Raw genomic sequence first — 26,256 nt, forward strand, 5'->3', positions numbered from 1 at the left:
GGGTGGTGAGTACAGAGCTGTGAGATGTCACATGTAATGTATATGCCTTCTTGTACATCGTGCGTATCACAAAGTCAAGGAAAACATAGACGAAAAACGTAAAAAGGCCATGGCTCCCCAGCCAGCCAGGCCCAGGTCCTCAGCCTGCGAGCAGGTACCAGGCTGCTGAAGCCGGTTCTCCCTCCACCGCGAGGGCCCTGCTGGCCCCGCCCACTCTCGCGCTCCAAAGCGGAACCCCGCCCCGGGCTCTGCGGAGGCCCCGCCCACATCCGCTCGTCGCCCAATGGGAGCACAGATCCGGGTCCACACCCCCGCCATTCACCGCCCCGGCGCGCGCAGCCGGGTGACGTCGGACCCGGCCCCCGCCACGTGACGGCCGCGCGGTGGGGTTCCACCGGACGCCGCGCCGCCGCCGCAGAGGCGGGTGAAGGGCCGGCGGCCTCGCCGCGGAGTGCGCGGGCCGAGGGAGCGGGTCGTGGGGACGCGCCTCATGGGGGCGGCGCCGGCGGGCGCCTGAGAGCAGCGGGGCCAGCGGAGCGGGCCGCCTCGCGCATCCTTCGAGCCGCCTCGCGCCGGCGGCAACGGCGGCGGCACCGGCACCGGCACTGAAATCGGCACCGGCGGCGGCGGGCCGCGAAACCGGCGCGGCCATGGCGACCGGCTCTCAGCAGAAGGAGAACACGCTGCTCCACCTCTTCGCCGGCGGGTGAGCGTCCCGGCCCGGCCCGGCCCCGCCCTCGGGGCGCCCTGGCCCGGTCACCGGCCCTCCGAGGAGGAAGTCCCGGCGTCGGGGCGGCGAGGAGGCCCGGGAGGCGTCGGCCTTCCCCCCCACCCCCCGCGGGGTCTGCGTCCCCCGAGCGTGGCTTCGCCGGAGCCGGCCGCATCCCCACGCCCTCCCCCTCCCCCTCCGCGCGGCGTCGCCGGCGGTCCGTCCTTTTAGACAACAACCGGCTGCTGTGACCGTGTCACCCCGGGCGGCCCGGCGGCCCCGCGTCCTCCCCGCCCGCCGCCCTGCGGTCCCTCCGCCGGGGTCCCCGCTCCGGGGCCCGAGGGGCGATGGATGCCCGGGCGGCCCCGGAGCCCCGCAGGGCAGCGCGGGGCCGATCAGACCGCCAGGTGGGCTGTGCTGCCGGGAATCAGCCAGGGCCTGGGCAGTGCGGGCGACCGGGATGCGGCCATTACCCGTGGGGGGGTGTTGGGGGCCCGCCCGCCGCCCCCGGGAGAAGTGAGCTCCGGAAAGCGTGTTGAAACGCCGCTTTCCTGCTGCTGGTAGACGCGTGCGTCCGAGGTGAGTCGTTTGTGTTTTGAGAGCCGCGTTCGTTGGATCGTCACGCGGCTGCGGCTGCTGCTGCTGGTGCTCAGTGGCGGCAGCGCATTGTTGAGGAGGATGGGCGATCACAGGGTTCCTAACAGCTGGTTTGTTTGTTTGTTTTTAATATATTTCTTTATTGAGTTCAGAGAGGAAGGAGAAGGAGAGAGAGAGAAACATCAATGATGAGAGAGAATCATTGATCGGCTGCCTACCGCACCCCCCCCTCCCCCCCCACGGGGGATCAGGCCTCAGCACAGGCCTATGCCCTTGGCCGGAATGGAACCCAGGACCCTTCAGTCCGCAGGCTGATGCTCTCTTCACTGAGCCAAGCCGGCTAGGGCTTATTTGTTTCTGCAGAAAATAGATGTTTCACTGTTTCTGAGTGTTAGTACTTGTTTTCTTCCCATACAGCCGGTGACGTTGGGTCCTTCTGGAGTCTCCCGTTTGTGTGGAGTCTTGCTGGCCTGGCACAGCAGTGTTTAAGGATCGGACATTCTGTTTAAAATCGAATTTATTCTGGCTTGTCATCTTGACCTGAGGATTTTAGTTGCAGCGTAGACTGCTACTTAGATATGGTCCTTGTTACAAACTGGAGATGGTTGAGAACCTACCTGTGAGAATATGGTGAAAGGGTGCTGAGTTCTATGTGCTTATTGGAGATGCTCAGGCAGTTTCTTTGTTTTTCCAACCAAAGCATTCATATTTTCCCTATCATTCTCTCTCATCCTTTCACTTCGTCTCCCCATTGACATTTCAGCTGGGGGGAAAGGGGGGGGGGCAGGCAGCAATTCTTAAATTTTGGCCAAGTATTAATTTGTCATTCTGGAGAATTCTAAACAAGTCGGCCATATTATTAGAGCCAAGAAGGGTGATTTTTTCTGATGATGTTATACTCTGTTTTTAATTTGATGTTTTTATGAGGTGGTCTCTTGAAAATTCGGTGTGTTTGGTACTGGAGCGTTGCCTGTTCCAGAGCAGTCTCTGAGGCTTGGCGTAATGGATCACCCTGTCTGCATGAATCTCCCCGCCCGCCCTTCACAGTGCCCTCTGGCTGCTGATTCTCCTCCCGGAAGCACCAGCCTGGTGTTGGAGGAAAACTGATTAAAATGTAGGGAGTTTATTAGGGTAGTGCCTGCAGCCTGAATGTAACAAGATTTAGTTCCTTCATTAGCAGCACTTCAGATTTACTGAAGACACTCAAGAAAGAGGATAAATCTTCCAAAAGAAGGCTTTCAGAGTAACTGAGTGGATTTTGATGCCTTCCCATTAGCCTAAAATGCATTTCTTTTAGGGAAGAAGATTATAGGAGCCAAGTGTTGAATGGTATATTATATGGTTAAAATCAGTCAACCCCCAGCTTGGTCCAGTGGATGACATGCTGCTTTGCTGGAAGTAACTAGTTTCCAAGTTACTGGAATCTTTCCAAAGAACAACTCAGTTCCTTTGAAAAGAAGTCAGCCCCAGCTCCTCAAGTGTCACATGTCTCCTTTTATTGAATAGCCATTGGAAACTAAAGTTTAATGCTGTTCCTCATTAATGGTACTGAATAAATATTACATCAGGTATTACAGGCTTATGAATGGATCAAGTTATTTTTAGATCCTCGAAAATAAAAGCTACACCCAAAACAACTCATTAGTCTTTCAGGTTTAATTATTTCTTTTTTAAAAGGCAGTTTCTAAGGTGAAAATAGCCCTACATTAAGCTGCAAATTATCTTTTTAATAAGAGTGATGCCCTTCAAGAAAAGAACTGGAAGAAAAACCACCCACAAACCAATACTAAGAAATAAGCACTTTAGAAAAAGGTTCTGTGGACCAGATGTAATTCTGTACTTAATTTTGAAATAGGCTGTATTTTCAGAACTGCTTTCTTCCTAATATGTTACACTTTAATGGTAGTGAATTCTCCCATGTGCCTTGAGTGGAGACTTACTGTCCCGTGGTTGTAAATGAAGAGGAAAACCAATTCCAAGCATGACTGGAGTTCCTGTTCTCAGATTACATAACTTATGATCTCTCATTGTTGTTTGTTTGTTCCCCCCCCCCCAATATAAATAACTAGACATCCTTAAGTGTAGCTGTGTAGTTCTTTGATGATTTCCTTTGGATAAACATCAGAAGTACAATTGCTGAGTCAAAACATATTTTCAAGGGTTTTTTTAACTAATTTTTAAAAAATGTGTTTGTATTGATTTTTAGAGAGAGGGAAGGGTGAGGGATAGACAAAAACCTCAATGAGAACAATTGACTGGCTGCCTCTTGCACACACCCCTGCTGGGAATGGAGCCTGCATCCTGGGCATGTGCCCTGACCAGGATTCCAACCGGCGACCTCTTGGTTCCTGGAGTGACACCTAACCGCTAAGACACATTGGCCCGACCATTTTTAAGGCTTTTGCTGCCTACCAGCAGATTCATAAAACCATCTCTTAGGGTGGTGCCTTCTGTGTGAATGAACCTCATTCATTGGATGCTGATTTTTAGTATGGTCTGTTTTCTTTCTTTCCTCCTATCTCAAAATCTGGGTAGTATTATCAAAACACAAATGTACTCACACAGATTTTATTGTTATTACATAACAAAACCCATCATTGCTTTTCTACTATTTAAACTTAACATGTCGTTAAGAGAAACAGTAAAATTCGCTCGGTGTCTAGGCCTTCTGTCTGGACTTCCCTTACGTTCTCCCTGTCCGAGGACGGCTCTGGTGCACTTGTAGGGTGGGATGTCCCTCCCCCGCTGAGCTGAGCGAGCAGTAACCTCCGTGCCCTTAGGAGATGTTCTCGCACCTGAAATAGACTAGCAGACTATCGCAAGCTGTCATTAGCCCTCGAGGCTAATGGCCTAGATCCGTGGATGAGCAGGCTCTGTGGCCCCTTGAGTGGGGCTCTTCCACAAAACACCACGGCCTGGGCGAGTCTATTTTGAAGAAGTGGCGTTAGAAGAAGTTTAAGTTTAAAAAATTTGGGTCTCAAAAGAAATTTCAATCTTGTGCTGTTGATATTTGGCTCTGTTGACTAATGAGTTTGCCAACCACTGGCCTAGATTATATGCTTTAGGTCTTATTTTTATGCCATGATTTTTTTCTTTTGCCATCAAGCATGCTTACAGAGGCTTTTAAATGTATTTTAATGCCGCTACAGTATGTGTTTAAGGGTTTAAAATATGTAAGATATTTTCAAAATGCTGTCTTCTCCCCCCCTTTTGAAGTGTCGGGCATGTGTGAATATTTGCTAGGGGGACAATGTAGAGAAGATACAAGGTTTATTTCAAATGCTTAAAGAACTTTTGATAAGACAAGTATAATGTGCACATATTTTGTATATGGCTTATATAAGTAAGCTAAGAGTATAAATTTATTTCACCCAGTGTATTTCATATCTGTAGTAAACACTTAAAAGTTGTGTGATGTTTGGATGAAAGTTTGCTGCTAGAATCAGCTTCCTGAGGATAGTAGCCATGTCTGTTTTCTTCACTGGTACATCCCAAGTACAGTATCCCACATGTTACAGATGCTTGATGGACACTTGTTAAATGATTAATTAAGTGAATAAAAGCTATTGTGGGTCATGCCTGGGAGTATAGATTAATAGGGCTTGTTAAATTGTTCCAAATTAAGAGTACTTTGAATATTTGTGATTGTGGGCATGGTTCTATATTAAGATTTGCTGAAACTATATTGGCATAGGTAATGTGTTTTATTTTTATTGATTGATTTTAAAGGGAGACGAGAAAAACATCAGTTTGTTGTTCCATTTGTTGGTTGAGTCTTGTATGTGCCCTGGCCTGAGATCAAACCCAAAGCCTAGGGATGATGCCCTCACCGTGAGATAGGAGACAGGAAAGAGCATCTACAGGATAATTAGCTGCATCAAAAACTATGCATTTTGCTTTGACTGAATGAATACAGAATTTGCATAATCAAGATCTTCTAAGCTTTATGCCAGAAAGTTCTATGTAAAGAAGTGCTAGTGTTCTTACGGAGTGACTATAGAGATAGCAGGTGAAGGGGAACTACAAAGAAAGCTCCAGAGGTTGGAGTCACAGGGTCTGCCAGTGTCCTTTGTGGGTAGAGTCCGCCATATCATAGTCATGAAAAAGCTGGGAGTCTGAAACCTAGTTTTCTGTCAATCTGGTGGCGATTGTAATAAAAAGCATATTAGTCTTGGCTCTAGTGCCTAAAATGTGTGTGTGTGTGTGTGTGTGTGTGTGTGTGTGTGTAGAAAACAGAGGTCTTGTTGAAAATATTAAGATTTTTTAAAATGGTGCTTGTTACTTGAAATTCAGAATTAAAGAGTAAAAATTTGTGTGCATAATTTAAAGTGTTTATGTCCCTGGCCACATAAAGCTATATATGTATTAACAGTCTAGAGGAGCCTAATTGGGGTGGAGGGGGTGCTGAGCTTCCTTAAAAAGCTTGGGCCTGAGGCTTTTGACTAGGCTCATTTAGGAGGCTTTCAGTTGTAAATAAGAATGTCAGTTCCTACTGGCTTGGTTATTGGTGCATACACCCAAGTTCTAGAGAAAGCTAGGCGTGGAGAGAACTTATCTAATTAGCTCAACAGTATCACTGTGGGACCTCAAGCGATGACTCCTCTGCCTTCTAGAAATACCTGCTTGACTCCATAGTTGGTCCTTGCATGGCTAACAGCAGCTCCCGATGTTTCCCCATCACTGAGCGAGTCTGCCTGGAGCTTAACTGGACCAGCCTGGCCATGCACCGGCCTCAACACGAGTCATCGCTCCCAGGGGAACTGTGCTGCTTGAGCTGAATCGGGTGGCAGCAGCATTGTTGATTGGGTTGGGGCTAAACCTCGACATGGTTCAGGTGCATCCACACTGCATGGCTTAAGCCACCTGGGATCAATCGTCTTAAGACAGGAAGAGGGCATGGATGCTGGGAGACAGCTGCAGTGGCCTCCGCGTTCCTTACACTGCCTGCAAATACCTTGTCCATTTATTGCTCTCTCAGCCTCAGCCAGAAGAGTATTTGCTTGGGGTGGGGCAGGCTGTCCTGTGAATTGTAGGGTGTTTAGCAGCCTCCCTACTACCCACTAAATGCTAATACCCCTTCCCCCAATGTCACATCCAAAAATGTCTCCAGACATTGCTGATGTCACAGGATGGGGGCGCATTGTTCCGGGTGAGAACCACTGGTCCAGGATAGTATCTTCAGACTTTGATCACACAGCCCTATGGCCAGAATGTTTGTGCATATCCCCATGTATGTTTATTACTCTTACTAAATTTATATATTAGAAACATGCACAAAATAGAAATTAAAGGTAGAAATGATAATGGTACAGAAACTCTCTCTGTACTATCTTCTTCCTGTATGTCTGTGGACCTCTTAAGTATGCACTGCTTAAGGATGTCCCCCAGTTTGGCTATGAGGTCTAAAGTAATGGCATCTCACCGGGACTGGTCTGTTTCCTGAAGCCCACAACGTGCCACTGGGAGTGGATGCTGCGTGTGACTTTCTGCGGCCTTAGCATCGGCTTCCTGGCCCTGGGCTGAACCCAGAGAAGCCTGCTCTGAGGCCTGGGGAGGGGCAGTCTGCCCGCCTACACCAGCTGTCCCCCGGATTGTGTGTGCAGAGCAGGAAGGTTAGAGTTGTCACGTGTGGCATGTGGTGTGGAGAGGCTTTTCCTGTCACTGTCTCTCCCTGTCCCCACCCCTCCCTAGTGCTCTGGCCTCCATGCAGAGGGAGCTGGGAGGCGGAGGCGTCCTGCAGGTGGGAGGCTGCTGCTGCATCAGCCCGGGCCACCAGGATGGGAGGACTCGGTGACTTCCTCCCTAGTGCCAGTCTTGTCGCCTCGTGCCCGGCAGGGAAGGACACTAGGGCCCTGTTGGTTTGGTGGCAAGGAGCATGAGGACCAGAGGAAGGAGAGGCACCTGGTGCTGCTGTGTGAAGGGTTGCCAGGCCAAGTAAGGCTGAAAGATGATTGGGGGCGGGGCTGCTGGTGGAACCGATATGGGGTTCCCAGTGTTCAGCCCACAGAAAGTCCCGGAACCTCCTGTGATTCCTAGGCAGGAAGGGGGTTCAGTGGAGCACCGCTGAGCAGCAGCGATGGAGGATGGATGGGAGGCTGTCCAGAGCTGCGGCCTCCTGCCTTTTTGCATGGGACTCTGAAGAGTCCTCTCAGTGAGGTCTGCGGCCCCGGGGTGAGGCTTCATCCCTGCTAGTGGGTGAGGGTAGGTCCAGGCTGGCGCTGCAGGGCTTCTTTGTGCCAGACAGTTGGGAACTGACAGGAACGCTTCCACAAAGGAGGTAACTGGTTGTACTCCTCAGTGCTCTGGCCAACATGATGAAATGTTGTTAGGAAGTTTGGAAAGCCAGTCTGGAGAAGTCAGCGTGTTGGTTCAGATGATCGTCTTGTACGTGTGGCTCACAAAGAAAGAAAAAGAAGTTGAGCTGAAAGATACAGAATTCTGCTCTGAAAGGTTTAAGTTTCAGGAAGACTTCTTTGGACATTTCAATTGACTATCAGCTTCTTCTAAGAGCATTATTGTACCACAGCTTTAACGACTTAGAATGTCCTTTGGACATTTTTCACCTGAGATTTTTCCTGGCAGGCAAGAAGGGACTGACTTCTGAGTAGTAACATTGTTTAGAGCGCCTTACTTTGTCCCCTGGTTAGTGGTCTGGAAGGCCAGGCGGGGCCTGTCACCACCGCCACAGGCACAGGGACTGGGAGTGAGTGTGGCTTGCCATCCTCAAAGAGTCCACCGCCTGGTTGACAGTAGGACATTGCCTAGTTGGGGAAGCACACTGCCCCAAAGGTCACCCTTTGATCAGCGGCATAGATTTGGATGACACTGGCCAGATAAGGAGTGCAGCTGGCCTGGGCAAAGCGGAGGTGGTGACCTGTGCCACAGTCGAGCTTGTTGGCTTTCTGATGAAAGAGTTCCTCAGAAGCTGTTTTGTGGTGGGGTTTCTTTGTTGTTGTTTGTTTTCGGTGTCATGGAGTCATGTGATTGAGCATAAATAGGTTTCAGCTATTCCTTTATCTGATTTTGTAGCATGTAAATTTTTCCCAATGTTTTAAAATATATTCTTTCTTTTAAATATATTTTATTGATTTTCCACAGAGAGGAAGGAAGAGGGATAGAGAGCTAGAAATGTCGATGAGAGAGAAACATTGACCAGCTGCCTCCTGCACACCCCCTACCAGGGATGTGCCCGCAACCCAATGTATTATACTTGCCCTTGACCAGAATTGAACCTGTCTGCAAACTGATGCTCTATCCACTGAGCCAAACTGGTTTCGGCTAAAATATATCTTTTAGGCACATGTTTATGGTAATAGATAATAGTAATTATTTTGTGTGAATAGACATGGTTAGGAAGTTATTATTTTTTAATATATATATCTTATTGATTTTTTTACATAGAGGAAGAGAGAGGGATAGAGAGTCAGAAACATCAAGAGAGAATCATCTATCAGCTGCCTCCTGCACACCCCCTACTGGGGATGTGCCCACAACCTACCCTGTTTCCCCGAAAATAAGACAGTGTCTTATATTAATTTTTTCTCCCAAAGTTGCGCTAGGTCTTATTTTCAGGGGATGTCTTATCTTTCCATGCGCTAGGTCTTATTTTCCGTGAAACATGGTAGGTACATGCCCTTGACCGTAATCAAACCCGGGACCTTTCAGTCCGCAGGCCGATGCTCTATCCACTGAGCCAAACTGGTCTCGGCGGAAGTTATTTTTTTTTTTAAAACACTCCACATTATATCCTGTTTTCTTTAGAGCCAGTTATTACAGAACAGCATTCCGTTGGGTCCACTAGCAGGGATGAAGCTTCCAAATCAATTTTTCTTGATACAAAAGGACCCATTAGAGTTTTGAAGTCCTACTTGTCTGATCAACAATTTTCCATCTGGAGTAAGAGTGAAACAGCGCACATAGCTGGCAGAGCTGTCTGCACCACCCGTCTTCCCACAGTGCTCCCCGGGAGGAAACCTGAGCTCAGAGGGACAGGCCAACCGGCTGTGGACACAGGGTCTGGATTTGGGTTTCACGTTAGACACTGAGCCGCTTTGTGACCTCACTGAGGCCCAGGTTCCCTCTTTGTATGAGCCCCAGCCCTGAGGGGTAATGCTGGCCGGTTCATCCATCGAGCTTCCTGCGGCCTCCCGCCCGTTCTGACAGGCCCCCTGCCTTGCTTAGTGGTTGGTAGGCTTTGGCTCACAGTTCAGAAAACACTGTGTATATAAACAATTTGTTTTAGGTGCATTATTGTCATGATTCTAAAGCAGGTTTACCTAAATAGCCCAACATGGCTATCCCCACCCCCAGTTTACCTTTTAGTCTCTTTTTTCTGACATTTCCATGCCTTAGGATGAATTGAGGCTGAAGAGTTCCTACCTTGCAGGATTGTTGGCGGATTGCATGCTTACCATGAGGCAGTCATTCGCCCCATGGTAGAAATGCCAGCATTTAACCGCCAGCTTCCAGCTCTGAGTCCGGTTACCAGGATCTGACTTGACTTGCTCCTGGAGCTACAGGCTCTTGATTTTAAAATACTTCATGGGGGCTTTACCCCATTCCTGGCTCAAGCGCCATGCTAACAATGTTCTGTGAGCCGGACAGACAGGTTCTTGTCACCACTTCGCCCTCAGAGACACTACACTGGTGCTGTGTCATTCCTAGTGTGCCAGCACTGCCTGTGCTGCCTGTACCTAGCGAGGCACTCCTGGGACTGTCCCTGTGGGAGCAGGAAGTCTGTCTTCAAACACCGAGGGCCCTTAGGAGCCTCCCTCCTTGAAACTTCAACGTGATAACTCCTTTACTTAGCAAATACTGTGTGTGAACTGGGAGTCCTGAGGCCAGGGAAGCAGATGAATGAGACACAGGCCTGAGCTCTCTTGTGCGAGGGCAGACCCTGCATGGCTGGTGGTGTGGGCGGCCTCCGATGGTACATGACATTGTCCAGAGCGCAGTGTCATGGGTATTGTTTAAGAGGGAAGGACTTATTTTAGGTTTAGGATAAGTGAGTTGTCTTGAAGAAAAATACTTAAAATTTTAATACAGGTAATATTTTGGTATGAAATATTGTAAAGGAGAACCCTGACTCAGAGAGACTAACTAACAAAAACAGGATGAATTGATTGGTTCAGACCTCAAGGACTTTGTTGTTAAAAATAAGCTTTAGCCTAACTTTCAATGGAGTCCAAATTAGGAGGCCAATGCCTTATCCATTAGGCGACGGGGGCTTCTAATGGAGTCCAAATTAATTAGACTTTATTAAAAGTCCGTTGTAATAGGCAGTGATTTTCATATAGGAGCATTGCCTGAAGAACTATTTTGTTTGACTGAAAAGATGCATTTTCTAGAATATTCATTGCAACAGGGTAGTGAAATTGGAAATGACATTAATGTCTAACAGTAGGAAATTGGTTATATACATCAATATAGGAGAATAGTATGCGGCCATTACTAATGACCTAAGTGTATACATTGACATTCACAGTATCTAGATAACTGGGGGAAAGTGAGATTAAAGAGCCAGTACGGAAAAGCCCTAAAGGAAGTGCTGACATAGTAACAATGGTTATCTTGTTAACAGCTGTGATTTCACTATAATTTTTTTTACCTCCCTTATGTTCTAATTATCAAATGAACATTTTTAAAAATATATATTTTTATTGATTTCAGAGAGGAAGGGGGAGAGAGAGAGAGAGAGAGAGAGGGAGGGAGGGAGGGAGGGAGGGAGGGAGGGAGAGAGAGAGAGAGAGAGAGAGAGAGAGAGAGAGAGAGAGAGAGACACACATCAATGATGAGAGTCATTGATTTCTTCCTCCTGCACTCCCCACACTGGGGATCGAGCCCACAACCTGGGCATGTGCCCTGACTGGTAATGGAATTGTGACCTCCTGGTTCATAGGTCAACACTCAACCATCGGACTCAACAGGTTGGGCTCTTTTTTCAGATAAAGAAAACATAACTTTCACATTTCGCTTGTGTAGAGAATGGTACGGCTTTCTGACCTGTTGTGGTTTCTCTTCTTACAGGTGCGGGGGCACGGTTGGTGCTATTTTCACTTGTCCACTCGAAGTCATTAAGACAAGGCTGCAGTCTTCGAAGTTAGCGCTGCGGACAGTCTATTACCCTCAGGTTCACCTGGGGGCCATTGATGGCGCTGGAGTGGTGAGACCAACGTCGGTGACGCCTGGACTTCTCCAGGTTCTGAAGTAAGTTCAGCCCCAGCCTGGACTCCTGCCACCCCCCTGCCCCACTGTCAACACCGAATATTTACTAAGCCCATCAGATGGACATCCTGTTTGCACAGCCTGATTCCAAACCTAAGAATTAGGTTTCTGTACCAATCAATACCTTTGAACTCTGACCTTGCTCCCTTGGCAGCAGGGCACCCAGTGTGCATGCGGTCACCATCCAGGGACAGTTAAAGCAAACTTAACAAAGCAAACTAAAAAGTCATGTTCAAATTGTTGCATCACAGTGTTTTTGCTCAAAATCTGAGAGCTAGCAGGAAGCTATGGCGTGATACAATGAAATTAAAACTTAAATTTCATAAGAGAAAGGTTTTGAATATTTTAAGGGGAAGTAATAGGGAAACAATGTTTTAATTTTTTACTTTTTATTTGGAAATACTTTTATACTTATAGAAAAGTTTCAATAGCTACTTAGCTACTTAGTAAAATGGTTTTTTAAATGTTTGTTTCACCCTAGTTGGTTTGGCTCAGTGGATAGAGCGTCGGCCTGTGGACTGTAGGGTCCCAGGTTCGATTCCAGTCAAGGGCACGTGCCTGAGTTTCAGGCTCCATCCTCAGTAGAGTGTGTACAGGAGGCAGCCGATCAGTGATTCTCATCACTGATGTTTCTATCTCCCTCTCTCCCTCTCCCTTCCTCACTGAAATCAATATAAACATTTTTTTTTAAATTTTTGTTTCAGACATAGACTACTTGTCTAATTTATTATTTTTACTGCATTAAAAATATTTCATTTGCTTATGAAATAGCAAGTGTTCATAAGTTGAATTTGACTTGTTGGTATCTATACTTAGAATCTGAAATCAAGACTTCATATGGCATCTGAATGTCACCTTGGGCCTGTGCTTTAGAAAGATGCCCACTCCTGGCCAGTGTGGCTCACTTCGTTGGGCATTGTCCTGTGCACCAAAAGGTTGCTGGTACCATTCCCAGTCAGGGCACATGCGTAGGGTACGGGCTTGGTCCCCAGGAGGGGGCTGTGCAGGAGGCTGCTAACTGATGTTCCACTCTCACATTGATGTTTCTCTTTCTTCCTTCCCCTCCCTGTAAAAATCAGTAAAGGTTTTTTGTTTTTAAAAAAAGGTGTTAAGTAAATGGTAGTTGAATCTCACTACACCTGGTATCTGAGGCTTACCACGGGAGAGGGTGAGTCCAAGAAAGACACTGCCATTATCCGTGTGGTCGTTCACCGGGAAGTGTTAGGGGAAGATGCAGCGAAGGGGAAGTGCTCTGTCCGAACAGCCTCCACCCGAGCACTCTGGCCAGCCTCCGCCCCGTGGAGATAAGGAGGACCCGTGGGGAGGCACTGGACTTATTTTTAGGTGCGTTTGTTTGTAAAGCCTGTCTGCAAGGCACACAGCCTCCATGCCAAACATGGGTGAGCTCACCCAAGCCTATCGAGCAGAACTGAACGCCAGACCAGCTGCTCAGGGCAAGGTCCCAAGTGAAGAACCAGAAGCCCAATACCCAGCACCCCAGCACCCACTTTTCAGATTAAACCCCGAGGAGGAGTGCAGCAGGGTGGGGAAGGGCCCAGGAGGCAGGGATGGGGACGCTGATGGGAGGCCCCTCTGACCTCAGGAAGGAGAGGGGCAGCCCACGTCCTGCAGAAGACACGGCTGTGAAAGCATCCTCTCCTGTTTGTCTTTTTACACGTGTGGGCAGGCAGTCTCACACGGCACCTCCTGGGGAACATACAGCGCTTTGGGCAAAAGGAAAGACAGGTCATTTGCCAGCTTGACTAACATCCTCCACGAACTTCCTCTTGCCTGCTTGCAATAACTCATGACTAGCGGGTTTGTAGGCTTACTGTACCTGGGACACTGTTACCCAAAAGTTGTGGGTGTCCTCAAGCCAGGCCTGTCGGTAAGAAAAAGTGAGGCTTTCTGTAACTCAGGTTTTTGCTTGTACATCGCTGGTGTCTATCTAGCTCCAACAAGTCAATCTCTGTCTGTCTGTCCATTTATTGTCTCTCCCCAGTTAGGACCATTGTTTACTAAAATAAATAAAATTTTCAAAGCTTCCTGTTTTTTGAAGTCCAAGAACAGTGCACAGCCCACTGCACGGCCACCACTTCCCAGCAGCCATTGGTTATAGCAGCCACGGCTACACAGTAACAGACACCACTTACACATGAATACTTTCGAAGCCATTTATTCTGTGTCCACATGGAAATAGAAGTAATGTTATGATAGTTTGTTAAGGGCTTGTAAAGTGGCATTTTTTTAATCCAAAAGCTATTAAAGCTTTATCGGCTTGATCTATGTACATTATTAAGAGTCTCAGCTGATATTTAATAGCTTTCTATTTAAAATTGCCACTTTTGCCGGGACCGGTTTGGCTCAATGGATGGAGCGTCAGCTTGGGGACTGAAGGGTCCCGGGTTCGATTCCGGTCAGGGGCATGTACCTTAGTTGCGGCCATATCCCCAGTAGGGGGTGTGCAAGAGGCAGCTGATCGATGGCTCTCTCTCATCGATGTTTCTGGCTCTCTATCTCTCTCCCTTCCTCTCTGTACAAAATCAATAAAATATATTAAAAAAAAAAAAGAAGTAATATCTAAAAAAATAATAATAAAATAAAATAAAATTGCCACTTTTATGTAATAGTATTTTATTGATTTTTCACCCAGCCCTATGAGAAGAGCACTTGGGTGGGATATCGTCCCATTTTATAGATGAGGAAACATAAATTGGAGTTATACAACTTACTCAAGGGCCTTTTTCTTTTTTAATATATTTTTATTGATTTCAAAGAGGAAGGGAGAGGGAGAGAGAGAGAAACATGAATGATGAGTGAGTCATTAACTGGCTTCCTCCTGCATGCCCTACACGGGGTCGAGCCCACAACCAGGACCAGGAATCGAACCCTGACCTCCTGGTTCATAAGTCAACAAGACACTCAACCACTGAGCCACACCGACTGGGCTCAAGGCCATTTTTAATGTATATTCACCTATTTCAAAGAAGACTTGAAAGCAGTAAATAATCCCAATTACCCTAGTGGGGCTTGGCTTCTAGAGCCCAAGGTCCACTCTGGGACAACCTCTTTATCTTTCCTCCCCCTCTCCCCCCTTCCCCCAACGCGGGCAGGGCTCAGACCCGGCCTCTCGGCTGCAGTCCTGCTGCCTGTTTGACAGCTCCTCCTGGGCAACCAAAGCAGAACTTGTGCAAAACTGAGCTCCCAACTCTGCCACACCCGGAGTCTCGAGGTAACTCTGGCTTCCCGCTCCACGACTGAACGCCTCAGTCATCCTTGGATCTTACTTCTCACACCCACAGCCGGTTCTGTCCCCTCTGCCTTCAGATACGCACAGCATCTGACCCTTGCCCCTGCTTGTCAGCACCCCCACCTGATGGAAGCCACCAGGTCTCCCGTTTACACATGAGCTCCTCACTGGTCTGGCCTGAGGCCTGCTCCCCTCCCATCCTCGGGCTGTTCTCAACCCAGATCCTCGCTCAGATCCCTCCAGGGACTACCTGTCTTCTGTCCCTGCGGCCTCCGCACAGCTGCCACCTCCCATTACCTCCCTGAAGTTTCTCCTCCTACACCCTTCAGCTGCTCCTTTAAAAGGCCAGGAACATTGGCCTTCTGCCTCAGGGCCTTGGTGCCTGACCTTATCTGCAAGGCCGGCTCCCGGCTCCCGGCTGTCACCCTAGCAGGAGGGCCTTGCAGTGACTGCTGTTTAACACCGAGCCTCCCTCATGCTGCATCCTCCTTCCTGCCTTGTTTTTATCCCGGCACTTACCTCCACCCAACGCAGAGTGTAGCTTACTTGTTAGTATTGTTTATTTTCTCTCCCCACCAGAATGGAAGTTCCTCTGTGGCAGGGACTTTGATTTGTTATGGTGACGGAGGTGTCCTCAACCCCTACAATGCTGCCTGTCACACAGTAAGCATTTAGTACAAATAGAAGGAATGAATGCATTTGGCACAACAGTAAAATGTCACATGCAAAGAAAGAGCTCAACAAGTGCCGAAACCGGTTTGGCTCAGTGGATAGAGCATTGGTCTGTGGTCCAAAAGGTCCCAGGTTCGATTCCGATCAAGGGCATGTACCTTGGTTGCGGGCACATCCCCAGTAGGGAGTGTGCAGGAGGCAGCTGATCAATGTCTTTCTCTCATCGATGTTTCTAGCTCTCTATCTCTCTCCCTTCCTCTCTGTAAAAAATCAATAAAATATATATTTTTTTAAAAAGAGCTCAACATGTAAATAAATATTGGTGGCTTTTGTAATATCCACTTCCTGTACTTTTTAAATACAAGGTTTATAACTTGAGTTTCTTGGTGGCCAAAGCAAAAAAGGGGACGATTACATCACACAATTCTCTCCCTCAGAAAGCACACTCATTCCAGGGGAAATGGCGTCTTCCTGCTGCTGAGTCCCAGCTGTGGTCTGTCCCCCCACGGCCTGGCAGGCTGCCAGCAGGGCCGCACTGTCTCTCGGGCGCCAGCTGAAGGGCGCTGCTTGGCACTCTGCCACCGCCTGGTTGCAGCCGTCTCTTCTAGCAGGGGTAGAGGTGATGATTAGGTTGCTGCTTCTTAGTCTTACTCTTTCAGGAAGTACTACTTTAAAAGGCTTAACTGAATTTGTTTGCAGGAAGTTTATTTTTCAAAATGCAAATCAGTGTTTGTGTCCCAGGGTAACCCGCTAGAGAATACATGTTCCCCATTGCAGCACCATTAACCTTTACATGTTGAAGATTGTTACCTAAAAAGGCTCCCACTGTTAAACTCCCCAAAGGGGAATAATATATCAATGCGTTTCATGTGTCTGTTTTTAAAGTCTTATGACTTAATCTGTGTGTGTGTGTGTGTGTGTGTGTTTAATATATTTTATTGATTTTGTACAGAGAGGAAGGGAGAGAGAGAGAGAGTTAGAAACATCGATGAGAGAGTCATCAATCAGCTGTCTCTTGCACACCCCCTACTGGGGATATGCCCGCAACCAAGGTACATGCCCTTGACCGGAATCGAACCCGGGACCTTTCAGTCCCCAAGCTGACACTCTATCCATTGAGCCAAACCGGTTTTGGCTGTGTGTGTTTTTAAAGTATATTTTTTTATTGATTTCAGAGAGAGAGAGAAACACCAATGATGAGAGAATCACTAATCAGCTGCGTCCTGCATCTCCTGCATGCCCCACACTGGGGATCAAGCCCACAACCCGGGCATGTGCCCTGAACGGAACTGAACCTTGACCTGGTTCATGAGTTGATGCTCAACCACTGAGCCATGTGGCCAGGCTTTTTATTATTATTATTATTTTTAATTATTTTTTTTAATCAAAGCTATTTTTTACATCACTCAGGTAATTTTTACTCAGGTGTCTTTTTGATCTGAAAAGTAATATATTAGTGATGTGGTCTATGTTATAAAATAACTGAGTGTTCAGGTGCAATCGTGGTCTACAGCTAGTGAAGATGAAATGCTCCAAATAAGGCCCCGTTCTCCTTGCATTTCTTGCCTGAATGACAGTTTCTGTGACTGTGGGAAAAATCGGCCTGGATCCTGCTGCTTTATTTTGAGGCTGGAGTGTACCATTTATAGCAGGCACTTGATTGTTCCGGAGAGTTTTGTACACAGCCAGCAAGGTTAGAAGTTTGAATTATGTAACAGGTTTGACTTCTTGCCCACTGTTAATGTGCGTCACTATGGCGACAGCCTGCCAGTTCTGAAGGAGCCTGGTCACTTGAGGACTGGTGTTCCTGCTGCATTATAGATGCGGGGCGCGGGCTTCCTGGAGCCAGAGAGTCCGGGAGTCGTGCTTAAGTGACCCCTGGGCTGGCCGCACAGTGCTCACTAATGGGAACCACGGCTAGGATCTGAACTGGGAACATTTGTATGTACTGACCATTTGACAGTCTTACATGCTACAAGGTGTAGGTCACTTGCAGGAGTTATTTAAGAAAAGCTTCTGTTCAGAGAGCTTAGCTTTTTAAATCAGGCCTGTTGTAAGAAAGATAGAAGTCAAGTATTTAGAGTTGAAAAACCAAAATTCTCATGCCTCTGCTAAGGGCCAGATGACTTGTTTTTGGTTAGTGTGAATTTGGGGTTTGATTTACAGAACCTAACAGTTGCCTGTCCCAGCCCTTGTTACCATAACATTGGGCTATAATCATGAGTTCAATATTTTTACAACCTATGGCTTGCCTATAACTTATCTTTATTAAAGATTTTTTTTTTCTGAAATAATTTCAAATGTGTAGAAACGTTACAGGTACCAATAACTTATTTTTAACATATCGCCACATTTGTGTTGTCATTATGTTCTATATATCGATACATCCATATTTTTCATTTGAACATAGGTTCCACACATTGTACTCCCTTTCCCTTAATCCTTCAGCATTTATTTCCTAAGAATAAATATATTATCTTAAAACCACAGCAGTTTTCATGTGTTTGCCTCCTGCGTGAACAGGAAAAGAGCTTCTTATCAATACAAACATGTCAGACTGATGCTTACGAATTGCGGATTTTCATTGTAGCCGTGTTCTTCAGCCTTTCCATTCTGTGTTGTAATATAATCAGATAAAACCTGGGGTCTGGTAAACAATCTAGTAATATTTTTATTTTTTAATATTCCTATTGATTTTAGAGACGAAGGGAGGAGAGAGAGAGAAACATCAATGATGAGAGAGAATCATTGATCGGCTGCCTCCTGCACACCCCCCACTGGGGATCAAGCCTGCAACTCGGGCCTGTGCCCTGACTGGGAATGGAACTATGACCTCTTGGTCCATAGGTCAAAGCTCAACCATTGAGCCACACGGCTGTGCAACAACTTATTATTTATTTAAGGCACTAGTGGAAGGCTGACGCTTGCTTTGCATAGATCTTTCCTAAGGATTTTAAAGATGGATCTTCTTTGTATTATTCAGGTCAATCTTGGAGAAGGAGGGACCAAAGTCACTTTTCAGAGGCTTGGGTCCAAATTTGGTTGGAGTTGCACCGTCAAGGTAAGCTTTGAGCTTTCACCTGGTTCCCCTCATGCGGATGTAATATCCCGAGTCCTTTCTCTCGGAAGGGCCGTACTGCCAGGTGGCCAGCCTCTCCTGTGCAGGATTTGCCTAAACACACCTGACAAATGGGAGAGTGGAAACTGTAAGAGTGTCTTCAGTGCATGGTGAGGAGGAGATTCCAGTTACTTTACCGAGTTGAAAACGAGCTGCTCTCACCCCTGAATTTCTCTCGGTGTTTGTGATCAGCAGCATCGCCCCCTCCCCCAGTCACACGCTCATTTTGTGTGAGGCAGGACGAGTGTGGATATTTCAGAAATACTACACATTTTAAAGGTTACAGTATTTGTTGGTGCTTCGGATCGGCATTTATCCAGAATTAAAAATATAAATGAGCTTTGTATGTTACCAAAATCTCATTTTTTCTCCGTTATTTTGGACTCTTCCCTCCACCGAGTACTTTCTGAGGGGTGAGCAGAACCTTCTGGAAGGAGCGGGCAGCAGGTTTGGCTTTGACACAGATGAGGCCGAGCTTTTGTTACATGTTAACTCCTTGCCCATCTTATTTACCTGAAGCTTTAGCGGTTGTGGAGGGACATTGTCTTGGCAGTGCCATACCCATGTCTTCACCTCGTTCTCCCTTTGTCCTAACAGGGCTGTGTACTTTGCATGCTACTCCAAAGCCAAAGAGCAGTTCAATGGCATTTTCGTGCCTAACAGCAATATTGTACACATTTTCTCAGCTGGCTCTGCAGGTACGTTCCGTGTGGGTGGAGAAAGCATGTGCTGTGCCCACAGCCTTTTCTAGGATTAGAAACTAGCTCTCTGCCTCTTCTCCATAGGAAATCACTTTCCTAACGCTTTATGTCAGAGCTGATACGATAATGGGTTTAAGGTCAGTTTGTTACCTGGTTCCTCTCTCTGGCCACTGAAGCTGTTCATTCTGCCTCAACATGTCCATGTCCATGCATGCTAGTTGGGTGCAGTGCTTTTCATGTCTACTCTATGACATTGTTTCTAAAGTTCAAGCTCCTTTTCTCATACGCCTGTGCACAGCTGGCACTTTGTCCTAATCACTGGGTACTAGGGTCTGGGCTGGTGGGCTTTTAGTGGGACCGGAGCAAGCCAGAGAGCGTCCCTCATGGGAGAGTCATCCTACTCACTGTAGAAAACTTATAACAGGATTTCCCCCAGACATGCTTGGCAAAAAAAGCATGGACTCAGATTGCTGAGAGAAGGTCATGCCTTACAGATTATGTTTATGTCTGTTTAGCTAGAAAGGTATTTTAGAGAATTTAAATTGGCATTTTATAAAGAATTTCTGCCTCTGCCAGCCTGTAAGTGTATACACCTCTTTACATCAAATAAAGCACCAGTAACCCCGGAGTAGCCACAGATGATGCTCTGGGCCCCATAGGAGCTAATGTTAAACAGGAAAGGCGTGTGTGCCGAGTGCGAGCTCCGAGGAGCCTTCGCTTTGAGACCGATAGGGGTGAGCCGCAATCAGACGCTGGTTGCCAGGCTTGCCTTGGGCAGCGTTCGTTTAGAAGAGCCCTCAGTACCTAAGGCAAACCTGCCACAGCCTCTCAGCCTCGCCCTGGTCCTCTCTCTGACGGCTGTGCCCGGGACCGGGGAGGGCACGGAGGGTCACTGAGTCAGGCTGAGGCCTGACTCTGCTTTGCTCTGTTGCCATGGAATGATTAGCAGAGTTGAGACGGGAGACTCACCAACAAATGGTTCTTGCAAGCAGATCAGTATTAAAACTTCCATTTCCTGAAACATTAGTGGGTATTAAATGTCTGTCTTTGAATTCAGTTAAATGGAGATTTAGTACCTTTTATTTTAAGTTTGATATAAGGCAGCCTTTTGGACTAAGACAGCAACTTCCCTTAAAAACAAATTATTTCTGGATCTGATGCTTATAAATTGAGTTGTAGAGTGGTTTCATGTTTCCCATGGGCATCACATTGACAGAAATACCAACAGCACCACCTAGAGGCTGGAAACCTAGTCAGATTTAGGTCCAACAACACACCAGTAGGAGCTACACTTCAGGGACTGGAGCGGCCTGTGCCGTTCAGAAAGCAGCTGCTTCCTGCTGTCCGTTTTTATTACTGAGCCACTGAGAGCCTGGGGTAGCACTTACCAGATGGACCAGACAGCTTCAGTCAGCATTGGCTGTGTTCAGTGATGACATTTTCTGGTGTTTTTTCTTCCAGCTTTTATCACAAATTCCCTAATGAATCCTATATGGATGGTTAAAACCCGGATGCAGCTAGAACGGAAGTAAGTTATTAATTGTTACTTCCTTAACATAAGAATTCTTGGGGATATTTCTCCTCTCCCCACGCCCCCCGTGGAGTGCAGCACAGTCTCGTTCTTTCTGAATGTGAGCAGACAGTAGCTCCTTTTGCTTGGAGAATCAGTCGTGCTGTCTATATTGTGGGACAAAGACCACAAGAGGTGGCCGCAGTTTCGCTCAGCTGTGGCCCTGGTGTGCAGTGCTGAGCTCCGCAGACCGTCGGGGGTCCCTGCGCTTGGTGGGCCCCACCCCAGTTGCAGCGCTAGCGACTCTCCCCAGATGCTTCTCTTCCAGACGGGAGATGCCTGACAGCACATGTGTCAAACACAAGGCCCGCGGGCCAAATCCGTCCCACCAGGCCTTGCAATGTGGCCCGCACCACGCTGTCATCACTGCACTCCGCTGCGTTTCCATCACAATGACAGTTTATGACTGTTCAGTAAACCATTCGGCCCGCGATTTAGGCTGGATTTTAGATTTTGGCCCCTTCTCTGATTGAGTTTGACACCCCTACTTATAGTGAAGGAGAGCAGCGAGTGCTCCAGGCCTGGAAGGGCCGTTTTCTCTCCGCGGCCCTCGTGCTCTGGTTTCCGCCTGAAACTCACGGCAGCCTCAGGTTCCTCTGGTGGCCGGTGAAGTCTCAGCCCTTTTAGAATAGTTGAAACAATGGAAACCAGTTGCTGAAATACAGTTACTATTGTTTTTAAAGTTACGATACAGTAATATACCTACTTAATATATTAAATCAGGTCGTGGCCCAGTAACTACTGTAATTTCAGAGGCAGAGTGATGCTCAGTGAGGTTTGTGACAGGATTCTCTCTAGAACCCTGTGTGACTGTGTGGGCTCTGGAAACTTCCAGCCAATCAGTAAGCTACCTAGAAAGGACGGCGGAGAGAGCAGGAGCCCTGCACGTGCTGGTAGGGGTGTGGCTTGTTCTTCTTCTCCAGTGACCTCAGTAGCCTCTGTATTGGCATTTGGCCTCATATTTTCCCGTCCTGTTCTGCCTGAAAGAACCTAAAAGGCAGCAGTTCTAATAATTGTGAACATATCATTTGCTTAGAATCCTTTGATGAATCTCGATTACGCTCAGGGTTAAACCCTAACTCTTTGGCTTACCACTCAAGGCCCTTTGCAATTTCCTAAAAAACATGTGCTGTTGGTATCCAGCCCTGAGTGGACCATCCCTCAGCAGGAGTCATTGCTCCCTCCGGCTTGCCTTCCAGCTCCTCACCAGCTCCTCTCCCGGGAACCTTCGGGAATTGCTCCCAATCCCAGGGTGCGGGGTGCTAGTCCCTCAGCGGTGATGAGTGCTCGAGTCAGAGGGCAGAGAGCCGTGTCCGGGCACAGCGGAGGCAGGAACTCCGAGCACTCTGGGAAAGGGGAGAAGAGAAGCGTGGTCAGAGTGCCCCATGCGAATGTGCGGGAGCAGGAGGCGACATGGAAAGAGAAGCCTGGGAAGCAGGCAGGGCCACGGCCTTAGCCCCTGGGAAGGAGTCTGGGCGCTCTTTGGAGAGCCATTGGGGCACTTGCTGGTAGCCCCAGCATTTGCCCCAGGGGACATTTGGTGGCGCCTAGAGACCTTTTTAGTTGTCAAGCTCAGGGGGGTGCTGAGACACATGGTGGGTAGAGGCTACTGCTCCAGGGCCAAGGACAGCCCCACAACAGAAGGATCTGGCCCGGATGTCAGTGGTCCCAGGCTGAGAAGCCCTGCCTGCAGAGGGGCAAGCAGCGCGCGGCCGGTTGGATTTGTGTTAGGAAGGTCACCTTGCTCAGGTCGAGAACAGCCTGGCGAGATGCGGGGGGTGTCCATGGAGAGTGATGGAGCCGGACGGTCTCTGTCTGACCAGTGCGCACTCGGGTCCAGGACTCGGCTTGTATCCACCACGGAGGACGCCCGGCCCAAGTCTGTGTGTGGGCTGTTGGACGGTTGTGGTTTGGGCATTTAGAAGTAATGGAGTTAGTGCCCGTTTGGAGAAGAGAGATGAGAGAGCACCCTTACGCTCTCCTCCCTGCCCACGGCCGGCCGGTTCTCCTTCAGTGTCTTAACACACATTGGCATTGTCACCTGCCAGCTAGTCCGCCTTCACGCCCAGCACGGCCCGCCCCATGCCCAGCAGCAGTTCTGGTCTGGCACGGTGCCCAGTGCACCTCTCTGTGCCTCTTAGGTGTCGGATGAAGTGATCGAGTTGGTTAGATTTCTCTGTGAGGAATGTCTTCCTCCTCACAGCTCTTTTCACACGTTCTCCGTGGGCCAGGCACAGCTGCCCCCTGTGGGGGAGGACATGTGTCCTCCACTGATTCCTCCCCTCCGGCCAGGGTCTGGAGCCCTCACACAGCGCGTGCTGACGCCTGTCCTCGGTCTCTGTCCAGGGTGCGCGGCTGTAAGCAGATGAACACGCTCCAGTGTGCGCGCCACGTCTACCAGACGGAAGGCGTTCGCGGCTTCTACCGGGGATTAACGGCCTCGTACGCGGGGATCTCAGAAACTGTCATCTGCTTCGCTATTTATGAAAGCCTGAAGAAGTACCTGAAGGACGCCCCGTTCACCCCCGCTGCAAACGGGACTGAGAAGAATTCCGCAAGCTTTTTTGGACTTATGGCAGCTGCTGCTGTGTCGAAGGGCTGTGCCTCTTGCATCGCCTATCCACACGGTATGTGCCCCTCTTTTCGGTGTACCCGGACCCGGAGCCCACTGAAATCACGTGTCTGCAGGCGGTGACTGCCCCCACGCTCCTGTGTGTGTGGGGGCGGGGGGATTGCAGGAACTCAACCCCAGTTCCCAAAACTTGCTGTGCAGAACGTGGGCCTGTGTTGTAGAACTTCTGATGTTTTCAAGAAGCCAAAATCTGGATTTTACTTAAAATTCTTTAACTTAAAAAAAAATTGACATAGGAGCCAAACTTAACATCTCTCAGCTTCCACTTTGAATTTTATTTTCCACTTAAAGTTTACTTTTTTAAGTTTATTTATTTAAAATATATTTTTTTGATTTCAGAGAGGAAAGGAGAGAAGAGGAAAAATAGAAACATCAATGATGAGAGAGAATCATTGATTGGCTGCCTCATACTAGGAACTGAGCCTGCAATCCAGGCACGTGCCTTTGACCGGAATTGAACCGGGGACCCTTCAGTCCACAGGCAGATGCTGTATCCATTGACCAAATCAGCTAGGCTTTTAAGTTTAGTTTTAAAAAGAATGATAGGCCTCCTGTCCTCCTGAGCTACTGTTAAAATAATAGCTTTGTTTATTGTGCCATGAAAAACAAGCCTTACCCCCTAGCAATGGGCAAGGAGACACCTGATTAGTGGTGGCGTTCTTTTATCCATCGGGGGCAAAGCAGATACACAGCCTTAGTTCATCCTAGCTTGATGCCTGTCTTGGTTTCATGCCTGAGGCACATTAAAAAAAAAAAAGAAGGGAGGGAGGGAGGGAGGGAAGGAGGGAGGGAAGGAAGGAGGGAGGGAGGGAGGGAAGGAAGGAAGGAAGGAAGAAAGAAAGAAGGAAAGAAAAACAAGCCCTGTTTTCAGAAGCCTACTGTGCTGTCAGCTGTGGCCATGGTGAACTCAGTAACAGGTGACGGAATCCCAGTGTGAGCCTGACACTGCGTGGCCTCAGGGCTCATGAAGAGAGGCTGACGGCTCCCTGGTAGAGAGACAGGGTGGCAGAGGTCTGCTCAGCAGGCAGTGACAGGCAATGTCATGTTGTGGGCACCTCGGTGAGACCGGGCCAGGTAGACCAAGGTTTGGAAAAGGAGGAGGCAGTGTTTGAGCAGGACAGAGTGGAGGAGGATTCTGGGAGGAGAAAGTTGGGGAGTACATGAAAAGAAAGTCTTGTAGAAGATACTACCATGCTTAATGCAAAGGCCGCTTTTGGTGAAGTTACAGCATTTACTTAATTGGAGTAGAAAACCATAAACTATCTTAAAATCAAGTCCCACTCACTGAGCTTTTTTTTTTAAAGAGAGTGGGGGAAGGGAGGAGAGAGAGAAAGAAAGAAACGTCAGTTTGTTCCACTTATTTATGATTCATTGGTTGCTTCCTGTATGTGTCCAGACGGGGATCAAGCCCACAACCTTGGCATAGCATGACGACACTCTACCCAACTGAGCTACCCGGCCAGGGCATGTATTGAGGTCTTCACGTAGTTTGTCATTTTAGGTGGCACGTGGGCAGACGTATACGTTGATAATTATAAGGCTGTGTGCTTTGAATGCTCCTCGTATTACCTGGAAATGAATTTGTTTGTCACAAAAGCTGTGTTTCTCTCCGCAGAAGTGATAAGGACGCGGCTGCGGGAGGAAGGCACCAAGTACAAGTCCTTTGTCCAGACCGCTCGGCTGGTCCTCCGGGAAGAGGGCTACCTCGCCTTCTATCGAGGACTCTTTGCCCAGCTCATCCGGCAGATCCCCAACACGGCCATTGTGCTGTCCACCTATGAGCTGATTGTGTACCTATTGGAAGACAGTCCTCAGTGACAGGCCGAACATTGTGCACCGGAAGAATAAAACTGCAAAACTCGATAAAGATTTTTTTTTCCCATTGATGTTTAGAAAGTACGAGGCCGATACAGGAAAGGCCATAAAATATGTGGCTCGGTCACCTGTTGGACATTTCCTTTTGGATCCATGTTTTCTGGAAGGTTGAAATTCATTAACGTTAATAGTTAATTTTAACTTTTGTTGTGTTTTTTTTTTTTTTTTAATTTAAGAGGATTCAGGATTCAGCAGCAAGTAAATTAAATCATGCTATTTAATTTAAGTATAAATTTGGTTTTTGTCCTCTTTCACTTCACGGTACTGTAAACTATAGGCTGGTAACACTAGAAACTCAGAGACAACCTCAAAAGTCAAAGAGCACGGTTTCTCAGCGGGAGGTCACATCTCGCACGGGGCTGGTAGGGGATGGGTGACATGTCGGTGACACTGGGCTGACCAGAATTGATTGCCCAACTGTTTTCCTCTTTATACATTCCCAAGTCTCATACTGACACTCCCACGTTCTCAGGCTGCTGAGTTTTAAAAAACAACTTTCTGACATTAAATATTTAAAATTATATTTATTTTCCTAAAGTTACCCATTATCCCCAGTTTGAACCAAAGAACTGTTTCCCAGTGGCCTCGCTTCTGCATGTATTTCCAGAAGCCAGGACCTGGCAAGCCCAGGTACACTGCAGGCAGTTGGAGAGCGGCTGGCCATGAGTGTGGAATGTGGGAGGGACGCAGGCAGTCCCTGAGGGTGTGAGCCGTTCTTGTCCCGCTGCTGGGACCAAGGTTGATTGCAGCTCCTTGAAGAGTAGCTCACTTTTACTGTGCCGGAAGTGGTGGTGGTGCTTAAATACCCTAGTTCAAAAAAATATTTTTTAAATGGAGAAATGAGAAGTCACCAGGATGATAAGCCCATCCTCCCATCTTACAAGGAAGATTAATAAGGAACAACATGC

At 47.9% G+C, this 26,256-nt stretch overlaps 1 protein-coding gene and 1 non-coding gene across 4 annotated transcripts; both read left to right on the forward strand.

Annotated features, from left to right (window-relative positions):
- Positions 1–355: 355 nt before the first annotated feature.
- Positions 356–25,581, forward strand: SLC25A33 (solute carrier family 25 member 33). 3 transcript variants are annotated; one of them, XM_036460871.2, is made up of 8 exons: positions 360–576; positions 613–706; positions 11,333–11,512; positions 18,436–18,513; positions 19,168–19,268; positions 20,733–20,799; positions 23,188–23,468; positions 25,089–25,581. In XM_036460871.2, exons 2-8 carry the CDS (start codon positions 651–653, stop codon positions 25,289–25,291), a joined length of 966 nt encoding a protein of 321 aa, XP_036316764.1. In that variant the 5' UTR covers positions 360–576; positions 613–650; the 3' UTR covers positions 25,292–25,581. The 3 variants fall into 3 exon arrangements, with proteins under 3 accessions (XP_045426552.1, XP_036316764.1, XP_045426551.1); XM_045570595.1 differs by having other exon boundaries at positions 360–706; XM_045570596.1 differs by lacking the exons at positions 19,168–19,268; positions 20,733–20,799 and having other exon boundaries at positions 356–706.
- Positions 24,087–24,219, forward strand: LOC118732094. Its single transcript, XR_004992048.1, has one exon. It is a non-coding gene; the product is annotated as a small nucleolar RNA SNORA48 (small nucleolar RNA).
- Positions 25,582–26,256: the final 675 nt, after the last annotated feature.

The sequence above is a fragment of the Pipistrellus kuhlii genome, unplaced genomic scaffold (assembly GCF_014108245.1).
Source record: "Pipistrellus kuhlii isolate mPipKuh1 unplaced genomic scaffold, mPipKuh1.p scaffold_m20_p_34, whole genome shotgun sequence".
NCBI classification, from domain to species: domain Eukaryota; kingdom Metazoa; phylum Chordata; class Mammalia; order Chiroptera; family Vespertilionidae; genus Pipistrellus; species Pipistrellus kuhlii.

What these genes read in the sequence shown, in the direction of transcription:
- SLC25A33 (XM_045570595.1), top strand. Translation starts at nt 651, where the DNA reads ATGGCGACCGGCTCTCAGCAGAAGGAGAACACGCTGCTCCACCTCTTC. An exon ending in CGGATGCAGCTAGAACGGAA is followed by an intron (nt 20,800 to 23,187) that starts GTAAGTTATTAA and finishes GTCTCTGTCCAG; the next exon opens with GGTGCGCGGCTGTAAGCAGA. An exon ending in TTGCATCGCCTATCCACACG is followed by an intron (nt 23,469 to 25,088) that starts GTATGTGCCCCT and finishes TTCTCTCCGCAG; the next exon opens with AAGTGATAAGGACGCGGCTG.